Consider the following 16,264-nt stretch of genomic DNA (forward strand, 5'->3'; position numbering starts at 1 on the left):
TAGAAGATCTATTTGCAATAGACTAGCTATCATCCAGTAAACTGCATCGACATAACCATATGTCTTTGACGTCGGGTAGCCGGTTCAGCTGATATCCAGAATCACGGTTCACTGTTAAAGAGATGTAGGACCCACAAAAAAGATTGAAGGCCATTGGTTGGGGCTTTTAAAGTTAAGAGTATCATTCAAGGCTGATAACCTCACCATCATTGTCGGATAAGACGGATTTGGGCATCAGTTACTCTTTTAAGCGTTCTCCACCTAGCCAAGAAATCTAGAATCCATCCTGTCACTGTAGTGCGTTTTCTAGCAGGTATGAAATGAAAGGACCCGGAGTCCTCCTCTGGAGGCAGAGGTTTGACACAAACGAGGTTATATCCTGCATTTTAAGAAGCATTCCTGTGAATCGTGCCCTTGCTCACATGTTTTATGATCGAACAGAGAACAATATAAACACGCTGTGCCTGGCCAGTTCTAGAGCCTATATCGGAGGTTAATTAGCTTCCTCCCTTCTGATGCCGCTAATTTCTTGAACATGTGATTCGACATCCAGAGCGATTGGAGAGCATGAATACCTGACGGCAGAAGAAGAAGTTGCCCCAAGGAAACATGTCTTCCGTCCGACCAATCCGACACTATTACATGGGCGGTAGCTTAGTAGAGCAAAGAGGTGTCAGCATAGATGTCATCGCAGATGCAGCTAAGCCACGGGAGCGGGGGTGCCTTGATAGAAAGAATTATGGGTATCAGGTATGTTACCGGGCTAACGGAAGATCGCTTTAGGCTCTCTTCAAGCCCTATGGCCAAATGTACGGAGTGCGATATGTTCAGTTGTGTCAGACAGCACCATTTTGGACCAGAGGCCTCTAACGACCCAGACCGTGTTGCGCCTTGTTGCATGACGGTGCCCCCGCGTTCAACTCCAAGATTCCGTCCGCAGTAGGGATCTAGCTGACGTCACCCCCACTCTGCACACCTCACCCATTGTACATCTCTTACCGAGCGTTACCAACGGGCGGACCTATGGACGGATGGGATTGGCAAAGCTCACAATATTGTGTAAGGGTTTGGGGGTTTGGTGTTTGTTTTTATGTGTGGAAAGTATAATTTACTTGCTCCTCTTCATGCAATTCACTCAGTACACAAAATATATGCCCAATAAAGCAATGCGTTGACTGAGAGCGAAGAGCAGTATTCAAGTCGTCCTGCATCCGGTGTGAGTCATGCGTTAATGGAGCGGTACCATAGACGCGAAACGATTCCGACGACTTCTTGACAAAAGATCTCTGGTAGCGTGACAGGCGATTCGTATTATGACATGTAGCTGGGTGGGGCCAAGCGTCCTTTATTTTTGCTGATGAAGTCAACAGCTTGGCTTTGTGATTCTTGGTCGAGGGAAGTCAATCGAGACGTGAGGTCACCTCGTAATAAAAGTTGACTGTGACACACCCTCCGCAGACCACGAAACTGTGCAGAGACAAAGTCTGCATCAGTCGGTAGGCGCGCAGGCAAGTAGTCACCAGCGCGATCAGTGCTCAATCCATTAGTATAGGCATTGGTGGGAGAGGCGCACGCGGTGAAGTCGGGACGACGAAACACAGAGATGCTATTACTAGAATGTTGAGATAATCCAGCGGTAGATAATTGGGGCTTAGTTGGCCAAATGAAAAGACTGAATAGGGTGGAGGGTCGTCAGCGATCGTTCAATTTGAGTATGTGCTCACTGCCATGGAAGCGATGCGCGACCCCGGGGCCTTATCAACAGGCAGTGTGAGCGGGGCGCGTAATGTGCTGGACTGTAACACGTAATCTCTCGAAATCAGAGCGGCGGACACATGATATGGCGGGCTTCGACGGGCAGGTTCCATTACAGATAGACATTACTTGCCTTGCAAGCACTCTGTTTAAGGATCGACCGGCTGCTGTTCACTTGATCCCTTGGAAGTCTCCAACCAGTCAGGCCCGCTCTATCCAACCGCACGGTCGGGGCACAACACCAAGCAAACTATCAAACGGAGTAAACATTAGCGACCCGTACGATTGAAATCCCAGGGAACCTACAACCAGCCCAATGTTCGATCGAGAAAATCAACCAATGCCTGTCTTCAAAAAGCGAACAAACCAAATGAAGGTTCTTTTGCCGCTTCTCTTTAGATAGCCTATGTATAGCTGCCTTATTCGCTCTCTTTCTGCTTCCTAATCTAGGCGTACCGTAGGGATGTGCTTAATACCGAGTGTGGCTGCATTGTTAGTTATATATACACTGACCTATGTAGGTACCCCGGGGCCTGTGGACCCTCTTAGTCAGCCGGGTTTCGCGACTTCCCCAACTCCGAGTTTCTTTGTTTCTTCTGAAACGGACGCTCTTTGAGGAAAATCTCTCCTTTTTCTTTTTCCATTTATGAATTTAGTCTTGATGAGAGGTGCATATTGCCATTATTTGCCATCATTTTACTCCGTATTAGGACTTACATCTTTCTGAGACAAGCGTCCTCCAATATCTTAATTCGAATTTAATATCCCAATTCCGAATCCCACCGGGCATCGGGATGGAATCCGCTCAAATCCCAGGCGGGACCCCTGCGCCATATGGCCGCGCATGTATGAACTGTTCTCGTGCCAAGTGCAAATGCATTCTTCCCACAACTGGTAGTGGCTGCGAAAGGTGAGTGGCGCTGCTAGAGAGTGTGGCAATAGCCCGAACTAAGCACACCGGTGTAGATGCCAGCGCCTAAACAAGGAATGCCGGCCTGCGCAGACAGTTCGCAAGCGCAATAAGCCACCGTCGGCTTCTAATACTGCCAATCTCGAGGCCAAACTTGATTGGATTATGTCCGCATTTGAAAAGGGTGGTGCTACGCCCGGTCTTCCTCCAGATTGGCAATCTGTAAACCTAGGACAGAGTCAACGGCATGATCCAAGCCAATCTGCACCAACCACTCAAACCCCAACTAGTGTTTCTTCTTCAACTGCCGAGGAAGGACAGTATCCTGCACACTTTCTGCCCTCGTATGATAGGGAGATCTTATCCCTGATCTACGTCCCGCCAGCCATGGCTCAGAAGTGCCTCGACCAGTTCCGCACTCAGAACTTGCAATATCTCCCCTTTGTCTACATTCCTTCCAACCTAACCTCTGACCAATTGCAACAGAAATACCCATTCCTCTGGGTATGCATTATGGAAATCACCACATATAACAACCCAGAAAAAGGTGACTCTTTCGGGAGAATTACCAACCATATTCATCAGAGAGTTATGCTCGACCTTGTGCCGAGCATGGATCTTCTCCTTGGGATCATGACTTTCGTATCATGGTGAGCAGAAAAGAAGTACACTTTTGAAAACCACTTTTCTCATTCCAATTCTCTTTGCAGGGTTACATACACTAAACGGCCATTTCTCAATGTCTATGCACACATTTTAATGGCAGTTGTCGCCGAGCTTGGGATCAATCAAAGTGTCCCAAATGAGTATTCAGCCATGCATTCTTTCAAAGTCGCTATTGGAATGAAGCAAACTCCACCCACAGCCAGAACACTGGAAGAGAGAAGGGCTGTGCTGGGATGCTTCTTGATTTCATCAAGGTAAATAATAAATATCCAAAGGAGCTCTGTAAGCAATAATTAACAGCTATACTACCAGTGCCGCATTGGCAATGTCCAGAATCGACGCTATGCGCTGGACACCGCACATGGAAGAAAGTCTTTCAATACTCGCCGAGGCTAAAGAGTGTCCCCAGGATGAGCTCCTGATTGCACTAGTCAAGATCTATTTGGTCTTAAATAGAGTCCATCAACTGCGGCGGGATGGTGAAGCTTTCGTCTCGCTAGCCTTCTATCTGGATAGCTTCAAAAATCAATTAGACACAGTGAAGAGCCAAATCCCGCCTCACCTTCTACAGCATAGTATGTTTTTACCCGAGTCCCCACAGCCATGACTAACAAGACAAAAGGAGTCGTGCTGATGTATCTCTACAATGCCGAAATTGTAATCAACGAATTATCAATAGGAGCCCCTGCCATTGCACATTCGCCTGATCTCCATCGACTTGACAGCCTTTACGCCTCCCTCCAAGCAACAAAAGGCTGGCTAGATGTATGGCTAGAACTTGAAGGAGAGGATTACCTACAGCTATCATGTGTCATTTTTTTCCAATTCACTCGAGCCATCACCAACCTGTACAAACTCACCATATTGGAAGACCCGGCATGGTCCAAGAGTATGGTCCGAGACACCGCAAATGTCCTGGAATACCTGAAGAGAAACGAAGCCATCATCAGAAAGTGCCCAGAATACATCACTTTCGACCAAAGCAGGGAAATGAACCTTCTAGAAAAGGGATTGAGAATGATTCAAGGCATGAGAATGAACTGGGAGCCGAAACTGATCGAAATATGGCGCCCAAATATGCCCGCGAACACCGGGATCGATAGTGGCATGATCCAGGCTGATGCTATACTCCCCGATGTTATGCCTTTGGGTGGGATTGATGAGGCCTGGATGATGGACTTCCTTGGTTCATTATGAACCTTGGTCTGTGATGCTTGAAACTGTGGTTAGAAAGTGAGACAGGGTTTAACAGCTTTATACATAATATCATATACCCCAGCATACTGTTTTCGCAATCTTGAAATCTTCCACGGATCTCCATTCTATGGCCCGCATAGCTCGCAAGCTCTGAGGCTACGGAAATGATTTTCTATTCAGTCAAGAGCACCAGGGTCGGCAGAGCCCACAACATGCGACTTTCCTTCGCTAAAATGCACCTCGAAATGCACGCTAACCAAGCACTAAGACGCTTCCCGGGGGTATCCATGGAATCCCATGTGATTTTGCGGGGAAATGTCTACAGGCCACTTGGCATATCCTTCAAATCACAACTGCTTGATTGTTAAGAATCTGAGATATCCATTGTTTCCCCCAAGGACTGCCATTTATGAATACCGGCTGACTGCCCACTTTCATTATGGTATCTTGGAATTTTAACACAGAGGCTTTTGATACGATACCCGTCATCTATCTAGTCGCCATCACTGTAAGTCTTTTAATTTGTCGCATCTGGGTCACAGCACTGAGAATATCAGCCGTTAGGATATTTTTTATGGACCGTGGTTTACAACCTTTACTTTAGCCCACTGTCGAAGTTTCCAGGGCCGAAACTTGCCGCATGCACCAATCTCCAAAACTTATACTGGACATCAACAGGGCAGTATCACTACAAACTGAAGGAACTCCATGATAAATATGGAGATGTAGTTCGGACGGCTCCCAAGTCTCTTGTCTATCGCAGCCCACAGGCATGGAAGGATATATACGGCCACCGCAAACCTGGAGCTGGGTCGTTCCTGAAAGACCCCAAATTCTACCTTCAGGGGCCGAGAGGGCCAAACCTTGTCAACGCCAACGATGAAGACCACTCAAGAGAAAGAAGATTGCTCTCGCATGCCTTCTCTGAAAAGGCCCTGCGCGAGCAAGAAAGCCTAGTCCAGTCATATGTTGACATGTTGGTGGAGCGACTGAAGGAGACAATTTCATCACCGCGGGAAACAGTCGACATGTCTCAGTGGTACAACTTCACCACATTTGACATTATTGGGGACTTGGCTTTTGGTGAGCCCTTTGACTGCTTACGGGAAAGACAATACCATCCATGGGTCAAGATGGTCTTTGTGAGCATGAAAGTGCTGGCATTATCGCGACCACTGTTAGTCTATCCTTTTTTGGCACCGATTGTCAGGCGGCTTCTCCCGAAAAGGCTCACAAAGATGCGAGAAGACTCATTCACTTTGGCAACAAACAAAGTCCATCGCCGATTGGAGACTAAGGTTGAACGGCCGGATTTCATGACTTACATCCTGCGATACAATGATGACAGGTCCATGACTATGCGGGAGATGGAAGCAAATGCGGCTTTGTTGATCCTCGCTGGGAGTGAGACGACCGCCAGTCTACTCTCCGGATTCACTTATTATGTCATGGCAAACCCGCTGGCCTATCGGAAACTCGTGGATGAGATCCGAGAATCATTCAAATCCTACGAAGATATTGATTTCCAAAGAGTTGGTCAACTGACTTACCTGAATGCAGCACTCGAGGAAAGTCTGCGGGTTTACCCACCTGTCCCGGCTATTACTCCGCGGGTTGTACCCAAGGAGGGTGCATTGATTGATGGGCAATTCGTTCCAGAGAATGTATGTCTCTACTTTCAAGTGTGATCTTCATGTATATTGACTTCAACAGGTTTCTGTGTCTGGGGCTCACTATTCTACCTACCATTCCGAGTCTCATTTTGCCGAAGCGGACTCGTTTATCCCTGAGAGATGGCTAGAGAGCAGAGACAAGCGATTCGAGTCGGACAGTCGGACAGCAGTTCAACCATTCTCACTTGGGCCCCGTAACTGCCTCGGAAGAAAGTAAGTTTTGGTTTTCTATATCTTCCGAAATCGGGCTAATTGTATCCATCCACAGCCTTGCTTATGCAGAAATGCGTCTAATTGCGACCAAGGTCTTCTGGAGCTTCGACATGACCATGGACGAGGGTTCAACTGCTTGGAATATCCAGAAATCCTTTAATATTTGGGAACGCAAGCCATTGATGGTCAATCTTTCGCTGGCACAACATTGAAAGTGTTGCAAAATTAGCCATTTCTTTTTTGCGTTTCACTTAGTGTAACTGAGCGCTGTTAGGTTAATATACAAGGTACCTATATGGAAATTTGAACTATCTTGAAAACTTACCTATCAAAGTACATAGAACCGCTCGCCACTCTCGTGATACGAGACGAGGAACTATTGGTTAGCACGTCACTATCCCCAATAAACAAAATTCTCAATGTTGTATATGCGTATCATGTATAGAACAACTGTCTCAGTTTATTTGCCTTTAGGCTGAATGTACATACGTATATCTTGCTGAGAATTTTGTTGCACATACATGTATAAGGTTGTCCTACAATAGTTAGTCCTTGTTATCCGTACGAACATGTGTACAACCCTGAAACTGAGACATCAATCAACGTTGGAACTGCGGAACTGAGATTGAGATCTAGCCGAACATTCGGGTATGGGTTAAGGTTGCACATTGAAAGGCAACGACTCCAATTTGATCCTTTTCAACGATCTAGCCCGAAAGCCCTAGCCTTGAAATTACACAACGTGAAGTTTAAGTGATTTGACTGTTGGGTCTATCAATCTTTCCCGATGATGCCGGGTTTGTGACGAATTGAGATACCTAGATCAGACGACATGCAGACTTGACAAGGGCCTATTTCTTGTTATCGCAATCAAAAAGCAAAAGGAGCACACAGGCATAAGGTACAACTCAAAAGACCAAGTAGCACGCTCGGATAGCAAATTCGAGTATAAAGCTTGCTTCTCATCCAGCAGTTAATCCACCACTCACCATTGACTATTCCAAACCATCGCAATCAACAAAAATAATGTCTACTTTTGTCAATATTCTTGCACTTGTGCCTTTGGCACTGGCTGCTAGCCCGATTATGATGGTCATTAATCAGGTACGGCTACGGAGAGTGTTTCCATCTGATCAATCCATTTACTCTTTATCTAGGCCATGATTTTCAAAGAAAATGACTTCGCAATGAATGCCGGCCGAAAAGGAATGCTCGTTGCGTCTGATGGCAATTGCATGAATTTCGACAACATGTCCGAGTAGTAAGTTGAATATTCTGCGCATATCCATGTAGTTTTGTTGACCAAAGTATCAGCCGCATGAATGTTGGATCAATCTATGTCCCCTGTCCGTCCGAGCTCAAGCAAGACATGATGTGCTCAATGTACTCGTAAGTCAATAGACTCCGACTACAAATGTCTAGTGCTAAATCATCTAGCGACAACTCTTGCAACAACGAGCTATTCACATTTACCCGACCCCATGCGAATTTGTTCAGACAAGCTGTCGGAGATGGTGTTGGCAAACATGTCAGAAGCATGAAATGCATGACGGTGCATTCTCCTACCGACAGACAGGGACATATCTTCTCAAGTGATCATGCTTCTACCAAGAGTCCAAGCAACTGCCCCAATGACAGCTGTTCCAGTGGACAGAACTGTCAATCAACCCACCCGGATTATGGCATGTACTGCTCTTCAAGCTCCATGACCTGCCAGCGAACTTCTGTAACTGGCGCCCTTTGCAGGGAAGACGGCCAGTGTGTCGCGGGTCATTGTCAGAGTGGAATGTGTATGGCTGCCGCAGAGAACCTGCGTTGTATGCGGGGCTCCGAGTGTCCTTCAGGCCTGCAGTGTCGCCCTACCCGTGTTCTCAATTCGTCTGGAGCTTCTAGTGTCGAGATGGTCTGCATGAGAGATGAGGATGTTCGTGGTATGCAGTGCTCTGCTGAAAAGCCTTGCCAAGCGCATATGTCGTGCAGTCTTCAACATGAGAGTAATGCGTACTGTGAGTGGGACGGTACTTGTGGACTGAATAAAATGAGTTGTATGTCGGGCACACAATGCTGCTCTGGAGTTTGCAGGGCCAATTTATGCCAGTGATAGTCTTTGTGGAGGGTATCAAGCTTGGAGGAAATGGTATCTAAATTGAAATAGTGACTGGATTCTAGCTGGTAATACGCGTATTAGCTGAGGATAGTCGAGATTTAGTGGTAATGGGAAATTTTCTCTTCGACCGTGCTCCGAAGTTAGACCTCTTCTTATAAACCTTCCTATTTCGACACGTTTGAAGACATTATCACATGGATTTTCATAAAGATCTCAGCTCATGCATCTGATTAGATGCACAGAGTAGGCATTTTTTTAATCAAATTTCAGCTCAGCTTTATGCAACAAAGTTGTTTGAAATTGTTTCCTACTCTTTTCGGGGAACCAGCCGCTGAAATATTTCCAATGCATCTCCTCGAATCTCACGGACAATATCTTCTGCGCCTTTCACGTCGTGTATCAGTCCGACAGAGGCTCCTGCGTATGTCGCAAGTCTCCCCTCAGGCCCCCAGCCGTTATCGCCCGTCTTAACAGCTTCATCATGAAGCCTTTTCAGTTCCTCGAAAGACTTCCCTTCCTGGTGCTCAACAAATGATTTGTTGAAGATAGTCCGGGGACTATATTCTTCTGGCCACCCAAAAGTGCCCCTGAGGTGATTATACAGTAGCGTACGCGTGGTTGAGGTCGCACCATCGACTGCACGTACAACCTCGTCCTGGTAACCCCGGCTAATGCGTGCTTCACTGGCAGCCAGGAATCGAGTCCCCATCACCACGCCTGAAGCTCCAAGACACAGTGCCGCTGCAACACCGCGCCCATCTGCGATTCCGCCAGCCGCAAACAAAGCAATCTGGCTGCCTGCCATGGCATCTGCCACTTCGGGAAACAGTGCCATAAGCCCCATTCCATCCTTCGCCCGACCGTGGCCACCTGATTCAGCCCCTTGCACAACAATAACATCTGGTCGCTCACGGTTCTGAAGAAGCTCCTTTGCCTCCTTCAAGGTGCCAATTTGAATCCAGATTTGGGTGTCAGGGGATGCTTGACGGATCTTGCTAGACCAGTCGTCGTATTCCTTGGGTCCCTGGCGTGGGGCGTATAGCCAGACTGCACATGGTTTATGCTTCTCGATAGCGGCAACGGCAACATTGATGTCGTCACCCCAGAGCTGGTATCCTATGCCGACAGGTAGTGTTGAGCCGGGAGTTGGTACTGTGTTGGCCCCTTGGCGTATCAGTGATGATGCTTTCTCGAGATCGTCACTTGTGTCCTGTGTTTTGGCACCGGGGCCAATGAACCCTAGTCCACCGGCGCGAGAGACGGCTACTGCCAGCGCTGGACCGGACATTACTTTCATGGGGGCGCTGACCACAAACGGACCTGCTACCCATGGGTATCGCGATAGCAAGCTTGTCGCCATGGTTTTGTGCTCGAGAGGGTTGGCAAATTTTTGGATAATATCGCAATAAGATTAGTGGTAATTATCATGCGGCAACCGTGGAAGATGTGTGGAAAGGAGGGTTTGTTTTGAATGATGTTTTGGAGTTACCGAGGCATCTTCGTCGACGTCACAACGATCGGCACCTCCGCAATCTCCGCAATATCCGCATTGCCTACTACAAAGTACATACGAATCATTCACAACTCCGAATTAGTCTTTACTGACTTGTGCTGCGGAAAAACTGCGCTCTCAAAACATATTCCACTCATCACTCATAGTGCCTAAATCAAAATTAATTGCCCAATCTGCAAGGTCGAAGTGATCAAAATCAACGAAGCCAGTCATATCAATATCCGTTATTGTTGTGGTGGAACTACTGTATAGCGTAGGTAGTGTCGGGACTGGCTCTAGTAAACGGTCAGGAGTTTTTGTAGAACCGGCCGTTGTAAAGTTATCCAAGATGCGGTCGAGCTTGCGCGAGATAGCCTTTGAGGCTTTGATGCAAAATACGTGATTGGTCTCACTAGGACTGGAAACGGTTTCGAGTTGAGACCCCAGGACAGAAAGATTTCGAATAAGAGTCGAGATCTTGATGCCGGGAAGAAGATGTGATCCTTTTGATAAATCTCGAAAAAAAGTTTCCAGTGCCGTTGAGAGAATTGCAGCACACGGCAAACCATATGCGAGAATCTTGCGCCCGTTAGTGAGAGATATTCTATGCTAACGCAACATTAGAGTGGGGTACATACAATTCCAGGCAGGTCGCGAGGTGAAGAAGAAGATCTCGCGCGGCAACTCGTCATTTGTACAACTGTTTCGAGCATGTTTGCTGACACCTCAAGCAATTCTGGTTGAAGAGTCTTGTTACCATCACCATTGCCAAGTAATCGGTAAACTTGGAAGTGGATGTGAAGATATGAGAGGTAGACTTTTGCATGCATATGGCAAAGTGTGGGTGGGAGATTCGATGTCCAGCAGTCCTGCCTGTATTGAAGATAATGGGGCAAACCGTTCCACGCTATATAGCAGCGAGTGGATAAATCTCTATAGTAACTTGCTTAGTATACGAAAGGGGCAAAATAACAAAATAGCAAAATACTGCATACCTGAGCTTGATAGCATCGGTAGGTTGTATGGATCGATATTGATATTCGACAGTCTCTTCACGAAACTCTGCTAGAATATAACGTATCCGAGCCCACGTTGCTGTTCTATACTCCTCATCTGTGTTCCAGCCGTCTTGCGTAAGGTTATCTTTTGCTTGTTCTATTTTGTCTGACGATGTGAAAAGTTCGTTATCAGATAAGTCCAACGGCAGGTTGCAGTCTGCATGTCGAGCAGTTATTCGAGGTGGCCGGTTGAACACCGCTGCGAACACTTTGTCGAGATAATAAGCCCGGACAAAGCTTCTTCGTCGACACTCCGCCAGAAAGAATGGCGTGGCTGAATATGTTGCTTCTCTATTCAAGCCCAATGCTAGTAGGTCTGTAGCGAGATCGCCTACCCGTCGCCAGGCACCTAGACCTAAGACACTGTGAATACCAGACTGCTTGTTTCAGAACTACTGGACCTGGACTCACTTGCATCTCCTTCAAAAAGCGTGGTAAGTTGCAGATTCTCATGAGCAAGCCATATCATAAGATCAGTTGTTTCTGGTGCAAGCTCACGAGCCAGTCGCAAGCTCAAGTTGCCATACCAACCCATTTACCTAGTGAACCCATCATCTTGGTATCTGTCGTGTCCGTGACCTTCAGTATAGAGAGACGAGCGTGCTGCCATAGTATACAATAGACCAAGAGTCTCTATACGCAAATTCGCTCCGGTGAATAACGCACAGAAGGCCCCCAAGTCTAAGTCTGGCGTGGTGACAACTTCCGATGAGGATGAGCGTAAAATATCGTCTGCTAGTTGCGAACCATGATTAACGGAAATCTGGTGGGGTGTCTCTTCCATTATATAGCCTGAGTCTGCGAGACCAATTCGAATGGAAGTGATCAGCTGCAATACAAGCGGCTTAGGAACAAGTGCAACTTGACTGAATGAATAATACTCGTGGATTCTTTTTTAATAACTGGCAATAATTTCAATTGGGAGACAATGTCTTCAATGGTTGTCAAGTGCTCATCGTGTGCCTTGATATTGTAATTGTGACCCCCGGTGATCAGAACCCGGGATGCCGAATCGTTGGGGTCGGCTGACAGGAACGGCCATATGTGGAACATTGGAGTTCCGGTCGAGGGACTATTGGCGCTGCTCGAAACTTCATTTTGTACCACACGGTTTGAGCCGGGTGGAGTTGAGATAGTCGGTCTTTGGGAATTACGTTGTTTGGTCATAGGCGCAGGGTGATACCAGCATTGGAGACCACGGCGTTGACATGAGGCACAGATGGGCTTTCTGTGATCACACCGAGTCTTGGATTTCCGACATGGCTCACAAGAAGCCAGAGAGTGATTACGTCGGCGACTTGGCGTTGACATGTTGAGACACACCGACGGACCCGTCTCTCTAGCCATGTGTCATCTATGAAGAGGATGCGAATGAGTTTCAAAAAAAATGTAGATTCGGAGTACCGGACTTCGCGTGGTAATTTTAGCTCTGTATCGGACTTGTATCGGTATAGGCGGGCTAAACTACACGATGAATAGCTACATAACCCACTTACGCTCAGTAGACGGGCTATAGTTGTTGACTTTTCTGTAATCGTACATACACTCAACCGATCTACCACATCTCATCTTACAACGACCTCCTTGATTTTGACCCTCTGTATCATGGAACCTAACGAGGCATTTGTTGAGGAGTTCCTCGACGCATGCGCCGCCGGTGATCTGTCAAACACCCAAGAAGCCATCTCCAGCGGGCGACTGACTGTTGAGGACCTCGACGAGGGACTCAAACTCGCGACGGAGGAGGCACGCCCTGATATTGTGACTGCGCTATTCGATGCCGGCGCTCGCGCGACCTCTGCAATTAGCTGGCTCACCGGAAACAAGAGCTCCCAGGAATCATTCGCCAGTTCTTCGACAATGGCCTTGATCCCAACGCGACCACTTCTAACGGCGAGCCTCTTTTATGGGAAATTGTTTACTTGAGTAGCCCAAATATCTAGGGCTGACTCCTAGTAACAGCCTTCAGTCGAACCCTACATCTGCTCGCGAATTGCTCTTGCGAGGCGCCGACCCTAACCGTTGCAGCCCGAGGGGAGCATCCCCCTTATACGCGCTATTGCGAGCGCTCGTGAAGAAGACCCATCTCTAATTGAGCTGCTTCTTGCATATGGGGCAAAGCTTGAACCACATCTACTCTTCAAGGCCATAGCTCCGCGCTTGGGGCAAGGGGAATTCATGACCAAGTATCTTCTAGCCAAGGGCCTCGATATTAACACGACACATGAAAAATGGGGCACTCCTCTACACCGTGCTATCGATGCTTCCAAGCTGAGTATGATCAAACTGCTGGTAGACGCGGGCGCCGACCGCACAGCTCGACCAGCGGGCACGCCATACCATGACGAATCCCCGCTGGAATTTGCCGAGAGGTCAGAACGTCCTGATAAGCAGGCTATACTGAGTCTCCTTCGGTCTTAACAGGCTTACGGTTGACTATATACCAAGGGGTATATGGATGACGCAAACTATTGATCACAATATTATTATGCTTTGTATGCATTGACATCCCCAAATAACCTGGGATGCTGTATCTATCGCGAGACTAGTTTACTTCCCTCTGCACAACCGTTCCACAAATTGGAAGTAACATAGACTATGGAGGGATCCACGTCTTATTATGGTATCCACACTTCTGGGCCATGTAAGACCGCAGAAAACGCACGAGAAAAGGGACTAGAAAAAGCCTCACTAAGAAAAGATCCATTCTAAGAATGCAGTTTTTATCTTGCTGGGGCACTTGCATACACGATATCTGTCAACGCCTATGTCATCGATACATACGGACAGTACCTGGCAAGTGGACTAGCGGCTGTATCCACCATCAGATGTATTGCGGGATTTACATTTCCGATATTCGCGCCTTACATGTAAGTCTAATTTTTTCAATCACATGTTTTCTTTTAACCATGTCTAGCCATATTATAGGTACTCTTCACTGGGTTATGGTTGGGCGGGAAGCATCCTCGGCTTCATTGGCCTTGGTATTGGACTTCCTGCCACGGTTCTGTTGGGGCTGTACGGGAAGTTCCTACGAACAAAAAGCCCATATGTCTCCAAAGCTAATTGAACTTGGTCAGTCAGAGACTTGGTCGATATCTTGGAGCGACATTGGAAAGAGATTGGAAAGCCGAAAATAGGTTGAGATTGAAGATGTACAAGAGTGGCTCTCAGGGGCATGTTAAATAGGTTGACTATGGGAAGAACATTGGTTAGATTTGAATGAGACCTCGGGAATCTAAATTTGAAGAATAACAAGGCTACCAAGTCAACATTACCAGGATTATACCTAGGTACATAAACACATTCAATCCATTGATGTGGCCGGAAAGCGGAAAAGTAAGCTTTGCTGGAACCTTGGAACCTTGGAAGTGGATTACTAAGCCTCAGGCATCACACACCCGCAATACCCACAGGTTGGTCTCCCCACTCATCTCCTCCGCAATACCCTACCTATCTCTTATTCCGCTCGGAAATTGCGGGATCTCTAACCTGCTTATTGTTCTAAGATATGTCGCAGTCCGGCTTCAAGCGAAAGCGCTCCCGAGTTGCATGTGAACCATGCCGGGAGCGCAAAAGAAAATGCGATGGCGCCGAGCCTTGCACCACTTGCGGTCAATGGGGCTATGACTGCCGCTACGAACGTCACTCACGACAGAGGCACCATGCTCCCCAACAGCCTCCGAGAGAAACTACCCCAACGCCGAGAGCTCCACATCAAATTAACTCAGTGGATACACAGGGGCTGGATCGTCGATTGTGGGCAAACTCCGGTGCTGCATTTGTTCGGAGGATGGGCCTGAATATCGATCCTGCGAAAGCGCCAAAACTCAGCCTGTTTGGTTGGAATGTTGGAAAACGACAACTGTCATCCGAATCTCAGGCTGTATACCCTGTGCTGTCAATTACAGATATCACATCCTTGGAACACATGAAGACCCTCGCTCAGGTCTACTTCGCTGAGATTGGTCCATTCTATGGCTTTGTTGGTTCTTCTCAATTTTTTGAGCGACTGGAGGCTAGGTGGCAGTCTCCCATGGTTAGTAGTCTATATGACAGTGTTCTTGGTGGCGTCGCTGCACTAGGCTGTTTGTTTTCTCAACGAAATATGACCATCACCGAATTACATCTCATCGGATCGGCACTTTCTATTCTCGACTCGCACGTTCTAAGTGGCGCTCCTCCCGTGGACCTTCTCACTGGATGGACATTACGAGTCGTCTACATGCGAATGACGGATCTGCCTCACTCAACATGGATCGCGAGCTCGAAGTTGATGCATCTGGTGGAGGCTGCGGGATTCCATCTAGAGTCCACTGATTCAGTCTTTCCGCGCAGCATTGGCACGGAGTTTGATCCAAACATCCAAAGGCGACTCTTCGGCGTGGCACTCCATCTTAATATGTGGACATCTTATGATCTTGGTTTATCAAGAGTGTCCTTTCAAAAGAATGATTTGCCATTGCTTCCATCAACCATCGAGGGCGATTTCACGCGTGAGCTGCTGGAACTTATTCCATTATCGGCAAGCCTAGACCCAGGAAAGCCAAAAGAATATGAGATAAAGCTAGAAGAAACACTGTCGCAGATCCTAGAAAGAGTTCATAATGAGCCTCCCTCGGCCATGGCGCAATGCAATCTGGTGCTTTGCATTCTGCGCAGAATCCACACAGAGAAACTTGAAATACCCCCTCGCCTCGCCGAAAAAGCGTTAGTGTTGCTGAAAAAGGGACTTTCTTGCTCACGCACCATGGTCAGGAACTGCAATCCCTGGCAACACATGGCAAATGTACCTTTCCACATCATATGTGTCCTGCTTGTGATGGACACACGGCAATCGCTAGCGATGCTCCCCGAAGCAATGCAGACATTGAAATTCGTCGCATCCACTTATGATACAAATACCATGAGAGAAGCCTGGAGTGCGGCCTTTTTACTAGTTATGCTTCATCAACAGCGGAGGAAAGATGACCTTTCGATCTTCAATGACATCATGAACATGGAGGAGCAAGAACGTCCAGCTGGACCATTCACGCAAGAATTTCCAAGCGCGGAAGAGTACTCATGGCTAGGGGCTTTGGTCGCTGATCTACCCGGTTTGCAAAGGGATGACCTTGATCAATTTCTGAATGCGGATATGATGGATAGTTCAACTTTCTTGGGGGGATCTGGATTAGGGAACCCTACCTAGAG

At 47.5% G+C, this 16,264-nt stretch overlaps 9 protein-coding genes across 9 annotated transcripts; 6 read left to right on the forward strand and 3 right to left on the reverse strand.

The window, feature by feature from the left end:
* Window positions 1-2,549: 2,549 nt before the first annotated feature.
* N7471_004772 (transcription factor domain-containing protein) lies at window positions 2,550-4,528 on the forward strand (the record flags this gene model as incomplete). Its single annotated transcript, XM_057277491.1, has 5 exons — window positions 2,550-2,665; window positions 2,722-3,315; window positions 3,376-3,585; window positions 3,644-3,906; window positions 3,954-4,528. The coding sequence occupies 5 exons, from the start codon at window positions 2,550-2,552 to the stop codon at window positions 4,526-4,528; spliced, it is 1,758 nt and encodes a 585-aa protein (XP_057137101.1).
* A 439-nt stretch (window positions 4,529-4,967) lies between these two features.
* N7471_004773 (cytochrome P450) lies at window positions 4,968-6,626 on the forward strand (the record flags this gene model as incomplete). Its single annotated transcript, XM_057277492.1, has 4 exons — window positions 4,968-5,036; window positions 5,086-6,192; window positions 6,242-6,414; window positions 6,470-6,626. The coding sequence occupies 4 exons, from the start codon at window positions 4,968-4,970 to the stop codon at window positions 6,624-6,626; spliced, it is 1,506 nt and encodes a 501-aa protein (XP_057137102.1).
* Window positions 6,627-7,440: 814 nt separating this feature from the next.
* Window positions 7,441-8,515, forward strand: N7471_004774 (uncharacterized protein; the record flags this gene model as incomplete). The annotated part of the gene is made up of 4 exons (XM_057277493.1): window positions 7,441-7,518; window positions 7,572-7,675; window positions 7,729-7,803; window positions 7,852-8,515. The coding sequence occupies 4 exons, from the start codon at window positions 7,441-7,443 to the stop codon at window positions 8,513-8,515; spliced, it is 921 nt and encodes a 306-aa protein (XP_057137103.1).
* Window positions 8,516-8,828: 313 nt separating this feature from the next.
* On the reverse strand, window positions 8,829-9,881 carry N7471_004775 (nitronate monooxygenase; the record flags this gene model as incomplete). Its single annotated transcript, XM_057277494.1, has 1 exon — window positions 8,829-9,881. One exon carries the CDS (start codon window positions 9,879-9,881, stop codon window positions 8,829-8,831), a length of 1,053 nt encoding a protein of 350 aa, XP_057137104.1.
* Window positions 9,882-10,151: 270 nt separating this feature from the next.
* N7471_004776 (fungal specific transcription factor domain-containing protein) lies at window positions 10,152-11,606 on the reverse strand (the record flags this gene model as incomplete). Its single annotated transcript, XM_057277495.1, has 4 exons — window positions 10,152-10,592; window positions 10,652-10,946; window positions 11,009-11,426; window positions 11,483-11,606. 4 exons carry the CDS (start codon window positions 11,604-11,606, stop codon window positions 10,152-10,154), a joined length of 1,278 nt encoding a protein of 425 aa, XP_057137105.1.
* N7471_004777 (Zn(II)2Cys6 transcription factor domain-containing protein) lies at window positions 11,607-12,382 on the reverse strand (the record flags this gene model as incomplete). The annotated part of the gene is made up of 2 exons (XM_057277496.1): window positions 11,607-11,932; window positions 11,953-12,382. 2 exons carry the CDS (start codon window positions 12,380-12,382, stop codon window positions 11,607-11,609), a joined length of 756 nt encoding a protein of 251 aa, XP_057137106.1.
* A 294-nt stretch (window positions 12,383-12,676) lies between these two features.
* On the forward strand, window positions 12,677-13,492 carry N7471_004778 (uncharacterized protein; the record flags this gene model as incomplete). Its single annotated transcript, XM_057277497.1, has 2 exons — window positions 12,677-12,964; window positions 13,100-13,492. The coding sequence occupies 2 exons, from the start codon at window positions 12,677-12,679 to the stop codon at window positions 13,490-13,492; spliced, it is 681 nt and encodes a 226-aa protein (XP_057137107.1).
* A 177-nt stretch (window positions 13,493-13,669) lies between these two features.
* Window positions 13,670-14,141, forward strand: N7471_004779 (MFS general substrate transporter; the record flags this gene model as incomplete). Its single annotated transcript, XM_057277498.1, has 3 exons — window positions 13,670-13,683; window positions 13,792-13,941; window positions 14,000-14,141. The coding sequence occupies 3 exons, from the start codon at window positions 13,670-13,672 to the stop codon at window positions 14,139-14,141; spliced, it is 306 nt and encodes a 101-aa protein (XP_057137108.1).
* A 441-nt stretch (window positions 14,142-14,582) lies between these two features.
* On the forward strand, window positions 14,583-16,262 carry N7471_004780 (uncharacterized protein; the record flags this gene model as incomplete). The annotated part of the gene is made up of 1 exon (XM_057277499.1): window positions 14,583-16,262. The coding sequence occupies one exon, from the start codon at window positions 14,583-14,585 to the stop codon at window positions 16,260-16,262; it is 1,680 nt and encodes a 559-aa protein (XP_057137109.1).
* Between the last annotated feature and the right edge of the window lie 2 nt (window positions 16,263-16,264).

Source organism: Penicillium samsonianum, assembly GCF_028829775.1.
Source record: "Penicillium samsonianum strain IBT 33392 chromosome Unknown utg000003l_segment0_segment0, whole genome shotgun sequence".
Classification (NCBI taxonomy): Eukaryota; Fungi; Ascomycota; class Eurotiomycetes; order Eurotiales; family Aspergillaceae; genus Penicillium; species Penicillium samsonianum.